A 22,291-nucleotide genomic window follows, 5' to 3' on the forward strand; every position below is an offset into this window, starting at 1 on the left:
GTGGAAGCCGGGACACAATTGGACACTGGGATGAAACATGTCCTCCAGACATAGAGGATTGCGGGTCCTGGGTCAATCAGGCTTCAACACAAAGTTCAGAAGGTAGACAGCAGCAGTGGTCGGCCTCCTACACAACGAGTAAGTTATTCATGATCATGAGGCCATCCATCTCCTTAGCTTTCTGTTCCTTGGAACGCAAGCGCATGTATGTAGTAGCGGCTAGGCCTGAGGTGGTCAGCGTTTTGGCGCATATCCTACCTCCTCCGAGGATTGCTGGATGTTTTCCTGCTACTATCCCAGTTCTATGACTCCCGTTAAAACAAAGCTTCAGGTGATGAATGATCGATGAGGTGGTGGCAAAGGAGAAAGAGCAGGAGGAACAGAGACCATTCACATCAATATCAGGCCAGTCAACCACACATGTCTTGTAGGATATGTTTCTGTACCAAAAGGAGTGGTTCGGCTACACAGTTATAGGGCATACAGTGAGTGCAATGCCTACCAAAAATTTCGAGGCACTCCAATGCCCCTCGGAAGTGACATGGAGGTCAGAGGGCCTTAACTAAACCGTTTTTTCCATTTATAGCAACTGGGTCTCCTGTACACTGTTGGCTTAAGAAGTGAATGGAAGGCTTTCCAAAAATTATGAGGAACTGCAATGCCCCTTGAAACAGACGTGGATTGCAGCGTACTACAAACCTTCTACCCATTATTGGGGAGTGGGTCTCCCTTAGTGTTTGCCTATGCATTGAAAAGCAAAAGCTGACAAAAATTAGAAGGAAATGCAATGCCAGTTGGAAGAGTCGTGGAGGTTAGAGTTAATTAAAAAAAACATTTCAATGCCTCTTGGAAGAGCTGTGGAGTTCAGAGTGGTTTAGCAAGACGGTTTTAATGCCCCTTGGAAGAGACGTGGAGGTCACAGTAGCTTAACAAGACATTTTTAATGCCCCTTGGAAGAGACGTGGAGTTCAGAGTGGTTTAACAAGACGGTTTTAATGCCCCTTGGAAGAGACGTGGAGGCCACAGTAGCTTAACAAGACGGTTTTAATGCCCCTTGGAAGAGACGTGGAGTTCAGGGTGCTTTAACAAGACGGTTTTAATGCCCCTTGGAAGAGACGTGGAGTTCAGAGTGGTTTAACAAAAAGGTTTTAATGCCCCTTGGAAGAGACGTGGAGGTCACAGTAGATTAACAAGACGGTTTTAATGCCCCTTGGAAGAGACGTGGTGTTCAGAGTAGTTTAACAAGACAGATTTAATGCCCCTTGGAAGAGACGTGGAGTTCAGAGTGGTTTAACAAGACGGTTTTAATGTCCCTTGGAAGAGACGTGGAGGTCACAGTGGCTTAACAAGACGATTTTAATGCCCCTTGGAAGAGACGTGGAGTTCAGAGTGGCTTAACAAGATGGTTTTAATGCCCCTTGGAAGAGACGTGGAGTTCAGAGTAGTTTAACAAGATGGTTTTAATGCCCCTTGGAAGAGACGTGGAAGTCACAGTAGCTTAACAAGATGATTGTAATGCACCTTGGAAGAGACGTGGAGTACTAACAAGACGGTTTTAATGCCCCTTGGAAGAGACGTAGAGGTCACAGTAGCTGAACAAGACGGTTTTAATGCCCCTTGGAAGAGACGTGGAGGTCACAGTAGATTAACAAGACGGTTTTAATGCTCCTTGGAAGAGACGTGGAGTTCAGAGTGGTTTAACAAGACGGTTTTAATGCCCCTTGGAAGAGAAGTGGAGGTCACAGTAGCTTAACAAGACGGATTTAATGCCCCTTGGAAGAGACGTGGAGTTCAGAGTGGTTTAACAAGACGGTTTTAATGCCCCTTGGAAGAGACGTGGAGTTCAGAGTGGTTTAACAAGACGGTTTTAATGCCCCTTGGAAGAGACGTCGAGGTCACAGTAGCTTAACAAGACAGTTTAATGCCCCTTTGAAGAGACGTGGAGTTCAGAGTGGTTTAACAAGACGGTTTTAATGCCCCTTGGAAGAGACGTGGAGTTCAGAGTGGTTTAACAAGACGGTTTTAATGCCCCTTGGAAGAGAGGTGGAGTTCAGAGTGGTTTAACAAGACGGTTTTAATGCTCCTTGGAAGAGACGTGGAGTTCAGAGTGGTTTAACAAGACGGTTTTAATGCCCCTTGGAAGAGACGTGGAGTTCAGAGTAGTTTAACAAGATGGTTTTAATGCCCCTTGGAAGAGACGTGGAGGTCACAGTAGCTTAACAAGATGATTGTAATGCACCTTGGAAGAGATGTGGAGCACTAACAAGACGGTTTTAATGCCCCTTGGAAGAGACGTAGAGGTCACAGTAGCTTAACAAGACGGTTTTAATGCCCCTTGGAAGAGACGTGGAGGTCACAGTAGATTAACAAGACGGTTTTAATGCCCCTTGGAAGAGACGTGGTGTTCAGAGTGGTTTAACAAAACGGTTTTAATGCCCCTTGGAAGAGACGTGGAGTTCAGAGTGGTTTAACAAGACGGTTTTAATGCCCCTTGGAAGAGACGTGGAGGTCACAGTAGCTTAACAAGACAGTTTTAATGCCCCATGGAAGAGACGTGGAGTTCAGAGAGGTTTAACAAGACGGTTTTAATGCCCCTTGGAAGAGACGTAGAGTTCAGAGTGGATTAACAAGACGGTTTTAATGCCCCTTAGAAGAGACGTGGAGGTCACAGTAGCTTCTCAACACGGCTTTAATGCCCCTTGGAAGAGACGTGGAGTTCAGAGTGGTTAGACAAGACAGTTTTAATGCCCCTTGGAAGAGACATGGAGGTCACAGTAGCTTAACAAGACTGTTTTAATGCCCCTTGGAAGAGACGTGGAGTTCAGAGTGGTTTAACAAGACGGTTTTAATGCCCCTTGGAAGAGACGTGGAGTTCAGAGTGGTTTAACAAGACGGTTTTAATGCCCCTTGGAAGAGACATGGAGGTCACAGTAGCTTAACAAGATGAATTTAATGCCCTTTACAAGAGCCATGCAGTACAGCATATTAAAAACATTATTCCCATTATTGAGGAGTGGGTCTCCCATAGTCTTTGCCTATGCCTTCCAAGCAAAAGCTGCCAAAAATTAGGACGGAGGAACTTGCAATGCTGGCAACACGGACCACGGTTACCCTGGTGGTATAGTGGTGGTGGAGGATGAGGATAATGAGAAGAGCAAAAAACAGCCGAAATGAAGAAGCGTATACCCATGTGTGGGTGTGAAGCGGTGCATGGGAATACACCTCCCGAAATAACACAGTGGATTTGACTTTATGCTACTCTGCTGTCATTTGGTGGTGATGAGAAGTCTGGCCCAATCCAGCCCTTGTTCATTTTGATAAGGGTCAGCTTGTCAGCATTGTCAGTTGACAGGCGAGTCAGCTTGGATAACCAATAATTAAAAGGCACAGAGGAATCACGGAGGATGCTGGTACGGTCGGCAAGGTACTCCCTCACCATCTTTTGAAACTTTCCACTTCCTGTGAGAGTACCCCACGCCTCAGGGCCTGTAAGCTGGGCGGGTCTCAGAAAACTGTCCCAGAACGTTGGCAGTGTTCCCCTGCCTCTGCTGGATTGGAGTTGCGTCTCTCTCGCCTGTACGCCTTGGTTGGAAAACGAACTGTGACCTCTGGCGCTAGCGTGTTCAGATGGGAATTTTTTTAACAGTTCTGCAGCAAGGGCCTACTGGTACTGCCCCATTTTTGTAGACCTCTCCACCTCAGGAATAAGAGAGTGAAAGTTCTCCTTGTAGCGGGGATCTAAAAGTGTCACCAACCAGTAATGACTGTCACCCAACATTTTGACAACGCGAGGGTCATGGTTAAGGCAGCGTAACATAAAGTCAGCCATTCGTGCCAGACTGGTAACGGGCAAGACTTCCGTGTCCTCACCAAGATGACGACTGACCATGCTCTCCTCCTCCTCCCCCCTGTCCTCAGGCCACCCACGCTGAACCGACGGTATGACAGTTGTACAGGTACTACCGTCTACAGCGCATGATACCAGCTCCTGTTCTTCCTCCTCCTCCTCCTCCTCTCCCTCATTGTCCCCCAATGCACGTTGGGATGAGATGAGGCTGGGCTGTGTGTAATCGCCCGCTACGGCTTCTTGATCCATCTCATCATGCTCTGGCTGCAATGCCTCCTCTTTAATTCTCTGCAGAGAGCGTTGCAAAAGACAGACAAGTGGGATGCTGACGCTAATGATGGCGTCATCGCCACTCACCATCTTGGTGGACTCCTCAAAGTTTGTCAGGATGGTACATATGTCAGACATCCAGGTCCACTCCTGAGGTCTTATGTGTGGAGTCTGACCATGCCTGATCATGCTGGTGGTGGTCAGGCTGGTATTTTTGTCAGGTGGTACAAATGGCCTTTTTGGGGTTATCAGCAGAGTCTTTAAAAAAATTCCAGACTCTGGAAGACCTATCGGTTGTACTGGCAGCGTCCCTCGTGTTGGTGTTACAGGGAACGGTTGCCCGCCTTCTGTCTGCGGCCACCACACTGCTTCTTCCTGCCTGTTGGGGTACTCTGTCTCCCTCCCCCTGTGTGCTGCTGGCCTCGCTCTGCGTGTCCTCCTGCCACGTTGGGTCAGTTACTAGATCATCCACCACCTCCTCCTCTTCAACTTCCGCACCACGGTCCTCCTCCTCACTTCGTGGCAATTGTGTCTTGTCATCGTCCACCTCTTGTGACAAATTGCCAGCGTCGCCTTCCTGTGGCCGTGGCTTTTCAAATATTTGGCCATCACTACATGGGATCTCCTCTTCCACCACTTCAAGCGGAGCAGGCGAGGGGCCCAAATATGGAAATGGACCAGTGAACAGCTCTTCAGAGTGTCCAACTGTGGGATCAGTTGCTGTCTGACGACACTCGGCATGGTGGGAGGAAGGAGCATCAGGGTGAGGAGGAGTATGCAGTCGAGACTCACGGCAACTAACACTTGACCGTGTGGAAGACAGACCGGAGGTGGTGGTGCCCAGGTGAATGGAAGTATTATCTGCAATCCAATTAATAACTTGTTCACACTGATCAGTTCGCAATAATGGTGCTATTGTGCGCTTCCCTAGTGATTCGGTCAAGAACTGGGAGCGAGAAGATGTGGCTGTTGGTTTTGGCACATTTTCACCTTGGCCACGGCCCCATCCTCTGAATGCACCATCACCAGAACGTCCAGTTCCACGTCCCTTGCCATGCGCCTTGCCCATTGTAAATGAAGTAAAATAGCTTACACTCGCACTATCAATGGCAAAAGGGTAATAAAAAGGAGATTAGAACCGTGGAAGAGGAAAACCACAGTTCTAGTTATCTGGCCTACACCAGAATCTTTTAAACAGATATATTTGTGTCTGAACAGTCAGCGAGACACTCAAAATGTTTTTTTTTATGGAAAAAAGGCAAAAAAGTGGATAATACAGAGATTTGAACCGTGGAACTGCAAAACCACAGTTCTAGTTATCTGGCCTACACCAGACTCTTTTAAACAGATATATTTGTGTCTCAACAGTCAGCGAGACACTCAAAATGTTTTTTTTATGCAAAAAGGTGGATTACACCCAAATTTGAACCATGGAACTGCAAAACCACAGTTCTAGTTATCTGGCCTACACCAGACTCTTTTAAACAGATATATTTGTGTCTGAACACTCACAGACACACTCAAATTTTTTTTTTTGGGGGGGGGGAATACCAAAAGGTTAATAAGACGGGTATTTGTACAGTCTGACTGAGGAAAAAAAAAAAAAAAAAGAGGATTTAGATGAAAAAAAAAGGATTTTTTGTGCCCCTGAGACCTGGGGCTAAGTCTAGTAATTTGAAAAGCAGCACACAGGACTGTAATGCAGTGTTTCTTGGTATAACCACTGCGTCTCCTATACACCCTGCCTGCCTGATATCTGGGATGGATATTAGTCCTGAGAAGGACTGTTTGTTTGATTTTGCAGGCTTTAGAGACCCTACACTACCTATTTCGCAGTATAAATCTCTCCCTAGCTCAGCAGCACTCTCCCTACACCGTCTGATCCGGAGCGTCTGTGTCCAAGATGGCGGCGCCCGGTTTTAAATACTAGAGTTGACGCTGTGCGGCGAGCCAATCACTGTAATGCCCACAAACAACATGGCTGCGGCATTACAGTGACTGGCTGGCAATCCCTGCATGTTCATTGGCTCTGTAAAGAGCGCCAAACATGCAGGGCGGAGACCCGAGCTCCCGCCCGAGTAACCCGGAAATGCTCTGTGCTCGCCGAACATCCCGTGTAGTGAGATGCTCAGGCGAGTACCGAGCAGTGTCGAGCATGCTCGCTCAACACTAGTGGCTACCATAGAGTGCGTCCACAGAGTAACTACAGCCTAATAGAGCGAATTCACAGAATGAAAAACAGGCTACGATGGCAACAATGACAAAATCAGCAGAAATAGACATGGTCAGGAGGATAGCTGAGTCCAGAGAGATCAGGCAGAGATGACACTTGTGCCCCCATACAAGACATTGCTCTTCTAGCTGTCCAACTTTGTTGCAATAAAGTAAAAATAAATTTAATCTCCCCTCACCCAGCTTCCATGATGAGTGGTGATGTTCTCATCTTCCTTCTCCCCTGCAGTCTGTGGCTCTTGTTACTGTGCCACCGGGCGCCCTGTGCGAGCTGTGGATGGCTGGAAGGCCTAAGGTCTAAAGTTACATGTGGCTTGCAAAAGTGAATCAATAACTCTCTGCTCTACCATAGCTTTTCAAATGTATCTACTTCCTGAGGACACATAGTTGGACAGTTGAAAGTTCTACTTATCCAGAAAATTGACAATTGTACCGGTGGTCTTCCTTGTTTTTAGGAGAGATGGCAAGTATGCTAATGACAGAATGTAAAATCTAAAAGAAACAAAATGAGCATATACCCTGCTGTAACTAAATAAGTAAAAAGCAATAGTGAATTTAACAAAGGGTTCTTAGTAAACAGTTTTTGAACAAAAAAAGCATAAAAGCCATATCACCAATGTGGCGCCCCTGCGGGTCCAGTTGCCACAGAGGTACTGCATCTCAGCCAGAGTTGGTACCCCACTCTCAGGTAAGGAGGGAGCACTACCCGGGACCCACACACTCACATCCAACACTACACCACCTCATAAGGGAAGGTCCAGATAGCTCCTAAGGGAGAGCCCACGCCTGGTCCCTGTCAAGAGGGTTGAACTAAGTGGAGGAGGTGGGTGGAGGAAGAAGTTCAGGGGAGCACTGAAAGAGGAGTATATAAGCAAGGGTAGAAACATCTAGAAGGAGTTCAGGAGTTCTGAGGAGTGAGTTCAGGAGGGAGGACCGTGTGGAGTAAGGTCCTGACAGCGAAGGAGTCCAGACAAAGGGGCCCGTGAGGAGAGTGAGGAGAGAACACCAGAGCAGTGGGAAAGGCTCCAGAGATAGAAGGGATCCTAGGGGCACGGCGAGTGAAGGATTCCACCCGTGCGCCCAAGTTCACGCTGACCGTGGAGGGATCAAGGCCGCAGTAGGGGACCGACCCCAGATTAGTGGAGTACTTTAAGGCTCAGCTAGCAAACCGAAGGTTGCAATATCTTCATGTGCTGTAGCCAAAATCCACACACAATCGCTGAAAAGGTGGCCATATAGGGCCAAGGTGACAGACTGGACGTCGCCCAACAGGGCCCGCGGCCACTGGCTCGGGACACTGTGTGTGAGGCGCAGGGCAGGAGGGCGAGAGCTAGCGCAGAGAGAGACGACCTGGAGAGGTACACAGAAAGGGGTCCCGTTCAAGTGCACCCAAATTATTTGAGAGTTGGCCGGATCACTTCCCCGGAGGACACAGGACGATGTGGGCGGTTATAATCTGGCCATTGTAACCTGGAGCAGCTTGACAACTGTGAGTAAATACTTGAAGACTGCACCCCACTGTGTCCTTGCCTAATTGCTGTGCCACCTGCCTTGCACTACACCAGCAACATCTACCTCAGCTATCATCATATACTGCCCTGGGGCTTAGCTCTGCCCGTGGAGAGCTGCACTCTCTCAGCTGCGTCACCATCAGCCCCAGTGGATCTGCACCGCAGCGGCGGCCCCTTATAGCCGCATACCACGGGTGGCGTCACGAACTTTATCCCCAAACACTTTATTTCCCCAACTGACTTTACTTTATTTGACCGCCCTGGGCTATGGACCGGGTCACTGCCACCGTGACAACCCTAATACAAAAGGACTGGCCCGGCTACCGAGTAACCCACGGCCCCAGGGGGCACGTCACCAGCGACAAGGTGACCCTATTCGGGACTGTCCTACACTGTCTAATTGTTACGATACTGGCGTAGCACTGCTGGAATTCAGTGGCCGAAGGAGCACAAGCAGGAACAGCATGTGGTAGTAGATGTTCTTCGAGTTAGCAGAGGAGTTGTAGGAAACAATCCATAGATAGGTAAGAACAGTCTGGGTAAGACAGTCCAGGAGCTGGAGACTGGAACTAGACTAAACAGCTAGACACAATACTCAAGCAATGAGTGAGAGATCCATGCGGCTTTAAGTCGGCCCAAACAGGAAACAAGATGGATTCCACAGGTTCAGAATCTGCCATCTTAGTAAAGGGTAAGTGCAGAACACAGCAGCAGCCTCCAGTGGTAAGGAGTGTAATTGAACCAGCATTATTAAGGTGAACAATAGTAGCCACTAGTGGTCAAACTGTAAAAGGACAACAGGAATCATGACACTAATATTAAAACCTTACCATGTGTCAGAAATGACCTCAGTGTGAATAAGGGCAGGCAAAGGACCGGCCACTTGTTTTTCTTTACTTAGCTGCTTTTTTCTTGCCATAATACAAATTCTAACAGTCTATTCAGTAGGACTATCAGCTGTGTATCCACCTGACTTCTGCACAACACAACTGATGGTCCCAACCCCATTTATAAGGCAAGAAATCCCACTTATTAAACCTGACAGGGTACACCTGTGAAGTGAAAACCATTTCCGGTGACTACCTCTTGAAGCTCATCAAGAGAATGCCAAGAGTGTGTGACGCGCCCCCTGGGCCTGTGCTGTGCAGGGGAACCCGGAACCGGGCCTGTTGTAGAATGCTGGGGGTTGTAGTCTCCGTGTGGCGGTGACCCCGTCCGTGCCCAGGGTGGTCAAACCAGTGGCAGTCTTATTGTATAGCAAATGTCCGACTACGCCACCCGTGGATTGCGGTCAGTGGGGACCGCCGCTGCGCTGCCGACCGCTGAGGCTGATGTTGTTTGCGCAGCTGAGTATGGGATAACTCCCCACGGGAGAAGTATTGCCTCAGGGCAGCTAATGTGAGAGATGATGGGAGTGATGGTGTGAGCATCCCAGTGCTAATGGTGCTGGTGCGGCGAGGAACCACAGAGACATGCGGTTGCAGTTTTCAATGCTTTACTCACAGTTGTTGTTCATGTCAATGCTGCAGGCGATGACTGCCCGAGCCGTGCTGCATCCACCAGGCAAGGGACTCGGTCAACTCCCAGGTAATTCCAGAGTGTGGTTCAGAGCTCCCTTCTCTACCTTTCTCTGGCTGTCCCCACCAGTGACCCACCTTTGTCCAGCTTCCTCGGGCCTTCTGTTGGCGAAACCTCTCCCGGTTTCCCTGACCCTATACGGTATGCCTTTCTGGTGGATGTAGTGAGGGGTCGCACCAAGATGTGATAACAACCTCCGGTCTTTGGCTGAGGAATCTGTTGCCTCCACCAATTTGGGTTCCGGTACCCTGTTCTGCCAACCCTTCACCCTGTATCTCCTCTGGGCATATGGGGTTCCTTCGGTCCTCGTGTCTCTGGGCCTTTCTCTGTGTTCCTTGCTTCCTTTCTCCTCTGTTCCAGTTCCTTTCTTACTTTCCTTTCCGCTCCTTCTCCTCTCTCTTTCTGCTGTTTCTGGCCTCCACTCCAGGCCTGCCTCTGGAGCTGGGCCCAGACTGAGCCACAGCTCCCTGTCAGTCCTCTCTGGCTGAACTCCTGTCTTCTTCTCCTCCTCTCTGAACTGAACCGACTACTGTCCTAAGATGGTGCCCACCTTATATACCTCCTTCTAACACCCGAGCCCAGGTGACTAGCAACCAATGGGCTCCTACCTATGCCCAGAGACCCACCCCTATCTGCTCCTACGCCACTGGGTATTCCACCCCCTCCCCACTCCAGCCAGGGACAGATGCTGTCGTGCCTGCACTTCTGTCTAGTGGGAGCACCGTTGAGCTGTCCCTCGGAAATGGGGTGTGTGTGGTGCATGCAGCTTACCGAGTCCTGGCCCACACTCCATCCTTACCCGGGAGTGGAATATCACACCTCTGGTTTGAGGTGCAATACCCCTGTAGCAGCCGAGCCCTCGGGGTTCTACATGTGCAAAGCAGTCATCAAAGCAAAAGGTGGCTACTTTGAAGAACCTAGAATATAAGACATATTTTCAGTTGTTTCACACTTTTTTGTTAAGTATATAATTCCACATGTGTTAATTCATAGTTTTGATGCCTTCAGTGTGAATGTACAATTTTCATAGTCATGAAAATACAGATAAATCTTTAAATGAGATGTGTCCAAACTTTTGGTCTGTACTGTATATGAATCTGTCATGTCCCCAGTTGTCCCTTATTTCTCTCCCTTCCTGGCAGCCGAGGTTGGCACCCTAATTTGTACTGCGTGGCACCCATGCTCAAAGTCAGTGTCCCTTGTAACCCTATTAATACTCTATCCTAGTTAACGAACACAATGCATATAGTGAGAAAAATATAAACTAGTATAAACATGTGTATCTAAGTAACAACAGACATGATGAACATTTGATGGGATCCAGCCAGTATCTGTTCACATAATTAGCGAAGTAAGCACACAAAGTCCCAAATGGATGTAACAGCAGTTGGGGAAAAAAAGGTACAGGGATCTCTCAAATTGGTCTAGTCACATAAAACATAAAGGACCCCTGATCCTTTAGCCAAGATACGTAGGTATATCACCCAGATGATACAATGTCCTTGTTCAGCAATTTATTCTTTAAGATACAGAAGAATCCCTCTGGTCAGATTCCATATATATATACAGTACAGACCAAAAGTTTGGACACACCTTCTCATTTAAAGGTTTTTCTGTATTTTCTTGACTATGGAAATTGTACATTCACACTGAAGGCATCAAAACTATGAATTAACACATGTGGAATTATATACTTAACAAAAAAGTGTGAAACAACTGAAAATATGTCTTATATTCTAGGTTCTTCAAAGTAGCCACCTTTTGCTTTGATGACTGTTTTGCACACTCTTGGCATTCTCTTGATGAGCTTCAAGAGGTAGTCATCGGAAATGGCTTTCACTTCACAGGTGTGCCCTGTCAGGTTTAATAAGTGGGATTTCTTGCCTTATAAATGGGGTTGGGACCATCAGTTGTGTTGTGCAGAAGGCTGGTGGATACACAGCTGATAGTCCTACTGAGTAGACTGTTAGAATTTGTATTATGGCAAGAAAAAAGCAGCTAAGTAAAGAAAAACGAGTGGCCATCAATACTTTAAGAAATGAAGGTCAGCCAGTGCGAAAAATTGGGAAAACTTTGAAAGTGTCCCCAAGTGAAGTTGCAAAAACAATCAAGCGCTACAAAGAACTGGCTCACATGAGGACCGCCCCAGGAAAGGAAGACCAAGAGTCACCTCTGCTTCTGAGGATAAGTTTATCCGAGTCACCAGCCTCAGAAATCGCAGGTTAACAGCAGCTCAGATTAGAGACCAGGTCAATGCCACACAGAGTTCTAGCAGCAGACACAGCTCTCCAACAACTGTTAAGAGGAGACTTTGTGCAGCAGGCCTTCATGGTAAAATAGCTGCTAGGAAACCACTGCTAAGGACAGGTAACAAGCAGATGAGACTTGTTTGGGCTAAAGAACACAAGGACATTAGACCAGTGGAAATCTGTGCTTTGGTCTGATGACTCCACATTTGAGATCTTTGGTTCCAACCACCGTGTCTTTGTGCGACGCAGAAAAGGTGAACGGATGGACTCTACATGCCTGGTTCCCACTGTGAAGCATGGAGGAGGAGGTGTGATGGTGTGGGGGTGCTTTGCTGGTGCCACTGTTGGGGATTTATTCAAAATTGAAGGCATACTGAACCAGGATGGCTACCACAGCATGTTCCAGCGGCATGCTATTCCATACGGTTTGCGTTTAGTTGGACCATCATTTATTTTTCAACAGGACAATGACCCCAAACACACCTCCAGGCTGTGTAAGGGCTATTTGATCAAGCAGGAGAGTGATGGGGTGCTACGCCAGATGACCTGGCCTCAACAGTCACAAGACCTGAAGCCAATCAAGATGGTTTGGGGTGAGCTGGACCGCAGAGTGAAGGCAAAAGGGCCAACAAGTGCTAAGCATCTCTGGGAACTCCTTCAAGATTGTTGGAAGACCATTTCTGGTGACTACCTCTTGAAGCTCATCAAGAGAATGCCAAGAGTGTGCAAAGCAGTCATCAAAGCAAAAGGTGGCTACTTTGAAGAACCTAGAATATAAGACATATTTTCAGTTGTTTCACACTTTTTTGTTAAGTATATAATTCCACATGTGTTAATTCATAGTTTTGATGCCTTCAGTGTGAATGTACAATTTTCATAGTCATGAAAATACAGAAACATCTTTAAATGAGAAGGTGTGTTTAAACCTTTGGTCTTTACTGTGTATATATATATATATATATATATATATATATATATATATACATATATACACACACACAGTACAGACCAAAAGTTTGGGATTCAGGGTGCTCACCACATATCTAGATAAGTTCCTGAGAGCTTCATAGACGGAGCACAGCTGGATGGAAGACATTGCGGGGACTGCCTGTCACCCGCCTGTATGAGCATAGTCGAGGACTGCCTGTCTGTGGCTGCCCGGCTTCTGGTGTCAGCTGCTGCATCTGTACAGGACATGTGACACCGGCGCCTCCGGAGCTGCACTGAAGTTCTGCTGCATTCCTCTTTCATGTTCTTGTTCGAAGTATCAATAAAGTTGTAAAGAAACCTCTGCCGTGACGTCATCTCACCGCGCCGAATTTGAGAGCGCTCTATCGTCGTGTTTGTGTCGCGATGCCTAAGGTGGTGTCTCGGTCGGTGGTTTGCTCGGACACCCGCGATCGGGAGGAGTATGACGATGGCGAGAAGCCGCTACACGTGTATTACTGCCTGTGTGGTCAGATGGTGCTCGTGCTGGGTGAGTGCGGTTGCGCCTGGAGACTCTGGTGGCAGTGTGTCCTGCGGTGACATGGCGGCTGCCGGTGCTGCAGCACAGGGTCAGGACGGTGGTGTTATAGCCTGGCCTTATTGGAGGTGATGGCTGTCACACGTGTTATCTGCTGCCCAGACTAGTGTATACAGGGCCACTGCCGCCTCATATAGTGTCATTATGTATGGGGCATGTCAGGAGATGGCTCACAGGGTGCACCCTCCATGCCCTGCAGGGAACACTGTGCAAGGCTGAGATCTCTTTACAGATCTCAGTGCTGGGCATGTGGTGATTATTGGGATCTAGCTCTCCTAGGAACACTCGTACCCCTCTAATCAGCCGGTGTAACGAGACTGCGCGGTATAACGAGGTTGCTGGTCTCCCTAGGACAGAGTGTTTTGCATAAAAATCCTTGTTCTCGGCAGCACATTAGCACATTGTCCTACGTGCTGCCGAGAATGATGACAGTCTATGTGCACAGAACAGTCTATTACTGATCGTTAGGGGCACATCTGCAGCACGGTCGGCCTGTGACAGTAATGTCCTGTTTATCAGTGGTCATTTAGGACCGCTATACATGAGCCCAAACTGTCACTGTGCTGCTGTTTATTACCGCACCTACCATATAATTTTCATAGTCGCAGTTATTCTCTCTATATTAATGGTCCTGCAGCTCATTACATGGAACCTCCGAGGGCTCAGCAGGTCCCGCCCATGTCACAGGCTCCTTACAGATGTTCTCAGATTTGATGGGCTATTTTTTTTTTTAATGATCAGAATGGCTTTAAAAGAAAAAACTAGCAATCCCTCTCAGATCCTTTGCTGCTCGTGTTCTGAAGCTTCCAGGATCCTCCGCTGATCTCTACTTTCTGGTCACTTGCTCTCCTATTGTGACTTCATTGCTGCAGCAGAAAGTGTAGACTGGTGGGGACCTGACCACATTGGGGCGGGAGCAGCAAGCGATCGCTGAGCAGAGCCACTTGTGTTTTTTAATGTTCAGAGGTCAGCTGCCCCTGAGCTTCTCAGTGTGTAGGATTGGTTAGCAGTCTGTGATTTTTGGAGAAGTGGGGCTGAGGTCAGATACACATCTGATGTCTGGGGCTAGTGGTAGGCTCTGTATGCATTTGCTACAAGCACCTTCCTGTGCGTGGAGTATCCTGCCAAACTTAAAGACTTAAAGGGACAGGACTTGCTGCTCTGTTATGGGGGTGGGGGGGTGGTGTTGCTTTTCCTTCCTTTTTTTTTTTTTAAACTATGCATTGTTTGTCATCCCATACACATAAGGTCATCAGGTGATCCTGCTGGAATAGTTGGTCTTCAATGTCTTTTTCTTGGATTTGTCAAATTCAGAAAAATATTTTATTTTTCACACAAAGTGCAAAGCCAGTCTGCTCCTAAGTGGACAGGTCTTTGAGCCATATACTTAAAGGAGTTTTCTGGTTTTGGAAAACCTCTGTCTTCCAGCTGCAGTTTGTTGTAAAAAACAAACTGTACTTTACTCACCCTCCCCAGGTCCAGCAACGAGTCTCTGCCGCTGCTTCCATTATCTGTTACTGTTTACATCCCTGCAGCCAATCAGTGAAGCGCTCCGAGACGCTAAGTCACTGATTGACTGCAATGCTGCCAACGTAATGTCAACGCTGCACACAATTACTGATACCGGGAGCAGTGGCTGAGATTCGGCGCTGGACCTTGAGAGGGTGAGAAAAGAACAGAAAATAAATCTGCAACCAGGGGACAACGGTTTTCTGAAACTCCAAAACGTCTTTAAAGAAAATCCGTTATTGGATGTATACCCCAAACTAATGGCGGCATGTGAACAGAAGGTGTTTTAGTGCAGAGTAAATCCTCACCTTGCTTGTAGAAATCTGTTTTGCCATTTTAGAGAAGTCCATGGTTGATATTTTATGCTAACAAGTTGCAAGTACAATGGGCGAGCACTGCACTTACCGCTCTTCTACTTCTTGCCCTATTCCCCGCCCCCTGCCTACCTGCAGTGTCTAACTGACTCATCACTTATGTTTCAGTCACTTGACAGTCAGAGACAGGAGGCGTGGAATAGAAGAGCAGTGAGTGCAGCGCCTGCCCACTGCACTTGCAACTCATTAGCATAAAATCTCAACCATGGATTTCTACAAGCAAGGTGAGGATTTAATCAGCATTAAAGAGTAACCATTGCTTTAAGTTTTATTCCATAAATCAATAGTTCACATTCAAATAAGAAACTTTGATGTATCTTATCAGAGAAATTGGCTTCTTTCCCCTCCTGGACTGATCGATCATTTTGGTGTGAGTGTCCCTGCTGGTGTGGTGCCCACCCCAACGCGCGTTTTAGCCTAAGCCTTCTGTGGCCGAAATGGTCATTAGGGAGGGCACAACAACAGCTGGGACACTCACTTCAGTTAATTACATCTCTTTCTGTATGGTATTACTAGATGGCATTTATAACCCCATCAGCTGGCACAACGTATCTGTACAGCAACGTTTTATAGTACTTGGACTGTTACTGTGGCATAGTCCATACTCACTATATTCTACTAATACGGGGCGTGCAGAACCATATAATATCTCCAGCAGCTAGCAGGTGGATTAGTATTGCTTTCTTATATATTTAGTGGCGCTGGTGTAATTAGTTTTTAAATTATCTACCATATTTTGCGGACTATAAGACGCACCCCAAATTTTTTTTTGAGGGGGGGGAATAGGAAAAAAATATTTTCCAATAAAATGGTGGTACGATTTTATGATAGCTTACTGGTAAGGGGGGTTGGCTGCGGTGGAGGGGGCTCACAGGTGGCAGGATCATTACTGCAGGAGGCCGGCGGCGGTGGCAGAAGTGGGGCAATGCTGCAGACCCTGAACTGGGAGAAAGGGGTGTCCCGGCGCTGTGGGCCCTGGGATGTCAGAAAATGTCGGTGGTGAGCGGAGTCCCTGCCCTGCCCATTGAATTCCCTGCAGTGGGCTCTGGGAAAATGGCGGCTCTAGGGAGCTGAGATCTCAATCTGTGCATGCACCGCCTCCAGCTATTTGACCAAGAAGGAGAGTGATGGGGTGCTACACCAGATGACCTGGCCTCCACAGTCACCAGACCTGAACCCAATCGAGGTGGTTTGGGGTGAGCTGGACCGCAGAGTGAAGGCGAAAGGGCCAACAAGTGCTAAGCATCTCTGGGAACTCCTTCAAGATTGTTGGAAGACCATATCAGGTGACTTACCTCTTGAAGCTTATCAAGAGAATGCCAAGAGTGTGCAAAGCAGTCATCAAAGCAAAAGGTGGCTACTTTGAAGAACCTAGAATATAAGACATATTTCCAGTTGTTTCACACTTTTTTGTTAAGTATATAATTCCACATGTGTTAATTCATAGTTTTGATGCCTTCAGTGTGAATGTACAATTTTCATAGTCATGAAAATATAGTAAAATCTTTAAATGAGAAGGTGTGTCCAAACTTTTGGTCTGTACTGTGTGTGTATATGTATATATATATTAGTACAGACCAAAAGTTTGGACACACCTTCTCATTTAAAGATTTTTCTGTATTTTCTTGACTATGAAAATTGTACATTCACACTGAAGGCATCAAAACTATGAATTAACACATGTGGAATTATATACTTAACAAAAAAGTGTGAAACAACTGGAAATATGTCTTATATTCTAGGTTCTTCAAAGTAGCCACCTTTTGCTTTGATGACTGTTTTGCACACTCTTGGCATTCTCTTGATGAGCTTCAAGAGGTAGTCACCGGAAATGGTCTTCCAACAATCTTGAAGGAGTTCCCAGAGATGCTTAGCACTTGTTGGCCCTTTTGCCTTCACTCTGCAGTCCAGCTCACCCCAAACCATCTTGATTGGGTTCAGGTCTGGTGACTGTGGAGGCCAGGTCATCTAGCGGAGCACCCCATCACTCTCCTTCTTGGTCTTTCTTCTGCCTGTAGGTGTGTTTAGGGTCATTGTCCTGTTGAAAAATAAATGATGGTCCAACTAAACGCAAACCGGATGGAATAGCATGCCGCTGCAAGATGCTGTAGTAGCCATGCTGGTTCAGTATGCCTTCAATTTTGAATAAATCCCCAACAGTGTCACCAGCAAAGCACCATCACACCTCCTCCTCTATACTTCACGTTGGGAACCAGGCATGTAGAGTCCATCCGTTTACCTTTTCTGCGTCGCACAAAGACAAGGTGGTTGGAACCAAAGATCTCAAATTTGGACTCATCAGACCAAAGCACAGATTTCCACTGGTCTAATGTCCATTCCTTGTGTTTTTTAGCCCAAACAAGTCTCTTCTGCTTGTTGCCTGTCCTTAGCAGTGGTTTCCTAGCAGCTATTTTACCATGAAGGCCTGCTGCACAAAGTCTCCTCTTAACAGTTGTTGAAGAGATGTGTCTGCTGCTAGAACTCTGTGTGGCATTGACCTGGTCTCTAATCTGAGCTGCTGTTAACCTGCGATTTCTGAGGCTGGTGACTCGGATAAACTTATCCTCAGAAGCAGAGGTGACTCTTGGTCTTCCTTTCCTGGGGCGGTCCTCATGTGAGGCAGTTTCTTTGTAGCGCTTGATGATTTTTGCAACTGCACTTGGGGACACTTTCAAAGTTTTCCTAATTTTTCGGATTGACTGACCTTCATTTCTTAAAGTAATGACGGCCACTCGGTTTTCTTTACTTAGCTGCTTTTTTCTTGCCATAATACAAATTCTATCAGTCTATTCAGTAGGACTATCAGCTGTGTATCCACCTGAATTCAGCACAACACAACTGATGGTCCCAACCCCATTTATAAGGCAAGAAATCCCAGTTATTAAACCTGACAGGGCACACAGTTATTAAACCTGACAGGGACTACCTCTTGAAGCTCATCAAGAGAATGCCAAGAGTGTGCAAAGCAGTCATCAAAGCAAAAGGTGGCTACTTTGAAGAACCTAGAATATAAGACATATTTTCAGCTGTTTCACACTTTTTTGTTAAGTATATAATTCCACATGTGTTAATTCATAGTTTTGATGCCTTCAGTGTGAATGTAGAATTTTCATAGTTATGAAAATACAGAAAAATCTTTAAAAGCGAAGGTGTGTCCAAACTTTTGGTCTGTACTGTATATATAATATATTAAATTAATATTCACTGCTCCCCATGCACACAGTCCCGCGGCAGGGGGGAGCAGTGACTATTCCGACACAGCATCTCACAGGGTGAGGGCGCATAGCAGTAACGCCATGCACGGCTCACACAGTAAGATCCCTGTTGGCAGCAGAGCTGGACTCAGCGCTGGAGGAGAGAGGAGGTGAGTATAATTCTTTATTTTTTTGTGTGCAGCATGATAGGGATCAGAGGGTGCCCACCTTTCCAGGGAGAGAGATGAGGGGGGCCATACAAACCAGGAAGAGGGGGGCCATATGAACCAGGATGTGGGATGAGGGGTGTCATGCATACCAGGTTGGGGATGAGGGCCACATATAACAGGAAGGAGGGGGCCATATATACCAGGATGGGGGATATTAACAGAATTGGGGGACATTAACCCTATAACAGTGTCAGCAGCAGGCCCCATCCCCCTTAACAGTGCATCATGACCACATTTTTTGCTTAAAGGGGTCGTGCGGTACTTTAGATTACCCCCCCAGGTCCCTAAGACTTTTTGTAAACACCTTACGTTGCTGATAATGCCTGCTGCGGCCGGCTCTGACTTCCACTGATGTCACGACAAGTGCTGGCAACAGTCGGGGGCCTTAACCACATTTTTTGCTTAATCACGTGACCCCAGCGCCGATGTCACAACAAGTGAGGCGTGACTCAGCGCAGGGGTCCCCGCGGTGGCTGCTGGGTTGTGAGTGGGGTTACCCCCCGTGTCACACCAGGCATCCACCGCGCTCTTTCCCAATGAATGGGGAGAGGCAGAGTGCGTGGTGGATGCCGGGTGTGACGCGGGGGGATAACCCCACCCACAGCCTGGCATCCACCTGGAACCAGGAAGAAAAAGACCCCCGGCTGCTGCCAGCACTTGTTGTGACATCAGCGGATGTCAGAGTCGGCTGCAGCCGGGAGTCACGTGATGCCTGTGAGCGGCCAGTGATAGCGCCACTCACAGGCATTATCAACTGCAGAAAGTATTTACAAAAAGTCTTAGGGACCCGGGGGGTATACATGGGGGGGTAATCAAAAGTACCGCACAACCCGTTTAAATCTTTTTTTTCTATTTTCATCCTCTAAAACCTAGGTGTGTCTTATGGTCCGGTGTGTCTTATAGTCTGAAAAATACGGTATATATTTTTAAGAAAACTATTGACTAACCGTTTTAAAGTGGACTTTTTTCCTTTACAATTGAAGTTTGACATTAGTGTGAACTGAGACTAAACCTCTGTCCTAATGTGAATGTAAAGATAAAGTTGTGAATCTGATATTGGCACCTCGCTCCCCTCGGGCATCTTCTATTACAGCCGTGGGTATTTTGGATGACTCTATATTAATGTCACATCAGATGACCCAGCACTTCTCTGTTCTGGCGTGAGGAGTGGATCAATCTGGGTCAGGTCATTTGGGAGATGGTGGTGAATAGTTAAGTGCGGTCGTAACCCACATTTCTGATATTACTGGTAGGGTTACCTAAGGACGTTCCTTTTCTGTGTGCTATTACGTCTTTCATATGGTGGTATATGGGCTATCTTCTCATTCTATGTGTTTCCCCAAAAACATGACTGTTGAGCAATGGAGGTTACCGCTGTACCAAACAGTGCAGGAGCTGCCAACTGGACCCTCCTCCAGCCCCACACCAGGGGACCTGCAGCTAAAGAGGACCTACCCCTCGATGAACTGTTTATAGCACTAGTAGATATGCAAATTGTCTCTTCTGAGAGGAAGAGGACTAGAACTCTAGTGCCACCTATAGGAAGTAGCAATCCTAAAAGTCAATATCGACCCTTTATCGAGCCTTGTCACATGACTTAGGATAAAAGCCGAAACCAAAATCTCAATTTGCAGACACTGTGTTTCAGGGTACTGCACCTCGTCAGTGCAAAGTGTGAGATATGGTTTGTCTGGGTGAGAGGCGTCTGACCGGTGGCACTAGAGTTCTAGTTCTCTTCTTCTCTGAAGAGACACTTTGCATATTTCCCAGAGGAGCATTGCGGCTTAAAAGACTGCTCACCTTGACATGCTTAACATGTAACTCTCCGCAAAGAGAAACGTTACCCCTTGGATAGCATTAATAGATTACACTCTTTCATTAATAACTTGAAGATTTTGAAGCTTTTCACTGGATGCCACCTTGAGGGGTTGAGGAAAGGCCCCGTGCTTGATGGGACCTCCTTATCAGGAAGTTTAGTCCTGAACCCTGCGGAGAGTTGTCATCTATTCTCTGGGTACGACCTATACGTAATAAACTTATTTTAATCAGTTATATTTCGATAATTATGTATGACAGATGTCGCTTCTAGTGATAGCTCCTCTTTATTTATGTGCATTCACTCCTTCCCAGCGAAGATGACCTTTTACCAGTTTGGTCTTGTAAAACTGACTACATTATCCAATAATGGCTGCAGAGCTGAATAAAACATATATTTTTTAATGATCTCCACTGTGAAGAGGTTAGCTGCGCCCAATGGGATGTTATAAGAGATTATCTGTGGGGCATTTACCTTTTCCCCTGCATGACATTGACTAATCATAAGCAGGAGGTATCATGTAGGAAAAAAAAACAAAACATGCCCCCATAGCGGTTAGACCCAGCTTTCTCTGTATGAGACATGTAAGGGCACAGCTCTGATCTTCTCGCTGATCTCACCTACAGTTATTACAAGTGGGGGATGGGAGTAGAGCAGAGCTGTGTGTCATTACAAACCTTTCTTGCAGCTCTACTCTCATGGCACTGTCAACTCTGCTCTACTCCCAATCCCCCACACTGACTGCCATAAGAGGAGTGCTGAACAGGTGTTTGTAATGATACACAGCTCTAATCTTCTTGCTTTCAGTTAGACCTGTGTAGTGACACATCATATCAAACAGAGAAAGCAGATTCTAAGCTCCTCTGAGGATGTCGTCTTCTATTCCCTGCATGATGCCTCCTGCTTATTATTATTATTGTTTATTATTATAGCGCCATTTATTCCATGGCGCTTTACATGTGAAAAAGGGGTATAATACAAGAACAATTACAATAATCTTGAACACAATGTGACAGCGACTGGTACAGGAGGAGCGAGGACCCTGCCCACGAGGGCTCACAATCTACGATCTGCTTATGATTGCTCAGTATCATGCATAAAAAATAAAGGCCCCTAGAGACAAATCGCTGGTAGCGCCCCCTTGTTACAGTGTACTAGGCATATAAACTTGACAAGCTAATATCTCCACGGAGATGAGAATTAAAAATTTGTTTTAATGAGTTCCATGATGTGACTAATTTAACATTTTCAAGCAGGATGAACAGAAAAACAGAAATTCTGATTTTTTTTTTTTAATGACATAATAAATGGTATGATAATTTTATACATTGGGTCTTTGTGGATGGAGGCAGTAATACAAATTATGTGAACATTATTATTAATAATGAATATTTTTAAGAGCAAAAAAAACACTTGATCCTGACCATGCGTTAGCTTGGACTCTAGACTGCGTTGCTTCAGTATTGCAGTGTATAGTGCCTGTTAGGCAGGGCTCAATAAACTCTGGGGGCCTTAAAGGGACTGTCAGCACAGAATGACTGTTCAAGCCACGTCCCGCCGCTCAGTGCTTCATGGAGGGGCCAATAATTTAAATACATCTTCCCACCTGCTTGTCTTCCCTCCATCTCCACCCCCCCCCTTTAACAGCTCTGGCTTGATAGGGCCAGAGAAGGGCGGAGATAGATGAAAACCAAGCAGGTGGGATGGTGCACTTAAATGTTTGGCTTTATGGAGCACCGAGCGCCTGTACTTGGTTTGAACAATAATTCTGCGCTGACAGAGTCCCTTTAGGCTATGGGCCCACGATGCAGAAATGCTGCGGAGCGTTTCTGCATCTCCCTGGCAGAAAAAACGCATGCGGATTGTACATGCTGATTGTACATGCGTTTTCCCGCCAGGTAGAAGCGTTTGTGAATCGTTTTGAACATGCGATTTCGCATGCGGGTTGTCAAGCGC

At 46.7% G+C, this 22,291-nt stretch overlaps 1 protein-coding gene and 1 long non-coding RNA gene across 2 annotated transcripts in view; one reads left to right on the top strand and one right to left on the bottom strand.

Annotated features, from left to right (window-relative positions):
* The window catches only part of LOC141153173 (uncharacterized), a 29,292-nt gene extending 16,345 nt beyond the window's left edge, over positions 1-12,947 (bottom strand). The window contains exon 1 of the long non-coding RNA XR_012247254.1: positions 12,724-12,947. This is a non-coding gene — a long non-coding RNA (uncharacterized lncRNA). The remainder of the gene's footprint in view (positions 1-12,723) is intronic.
* Positions 12,948-12,965: 18 nt separating this feature from the next.
* The window catches only part of STEEP1 (STING1 ER exit protein 1), a 57,263-nt gene continuing 47,937 nt past the window's right edge, over positions 12,966-22,291 (top strand). Inside the window, exon 1 of the mRNA XM_073637872.1 lies at positions 12,966-13,164. Coding sequence (XP_073493973.1) covers positions 13,041-13,164 — 124 coding nt within the window. The 5' untranslated portion in view covers positions 12,966-13,040. The remainder of the gene's footprint in view (positions 13,165-22,291) is intronic.

The sequence above is a fragment of the Phyllobates terribilis genome, unplaced genomic scaffold, assembly GCF_046119375.1.
Source record: "Phyllobates terribilis strain yellow unplaced genomic scaffold, ASM4611937v1 Scaffold_7__3_contigs__length_470593459, whole genome shotgun sequence".
Taxonomy (NCBI): domain Eukaryota; kingdom Metazoa; phylum Chordata; class Amphibia; order Anura; family Dendrobatidae; genus Phyllobates; species Phyllobates terribilis.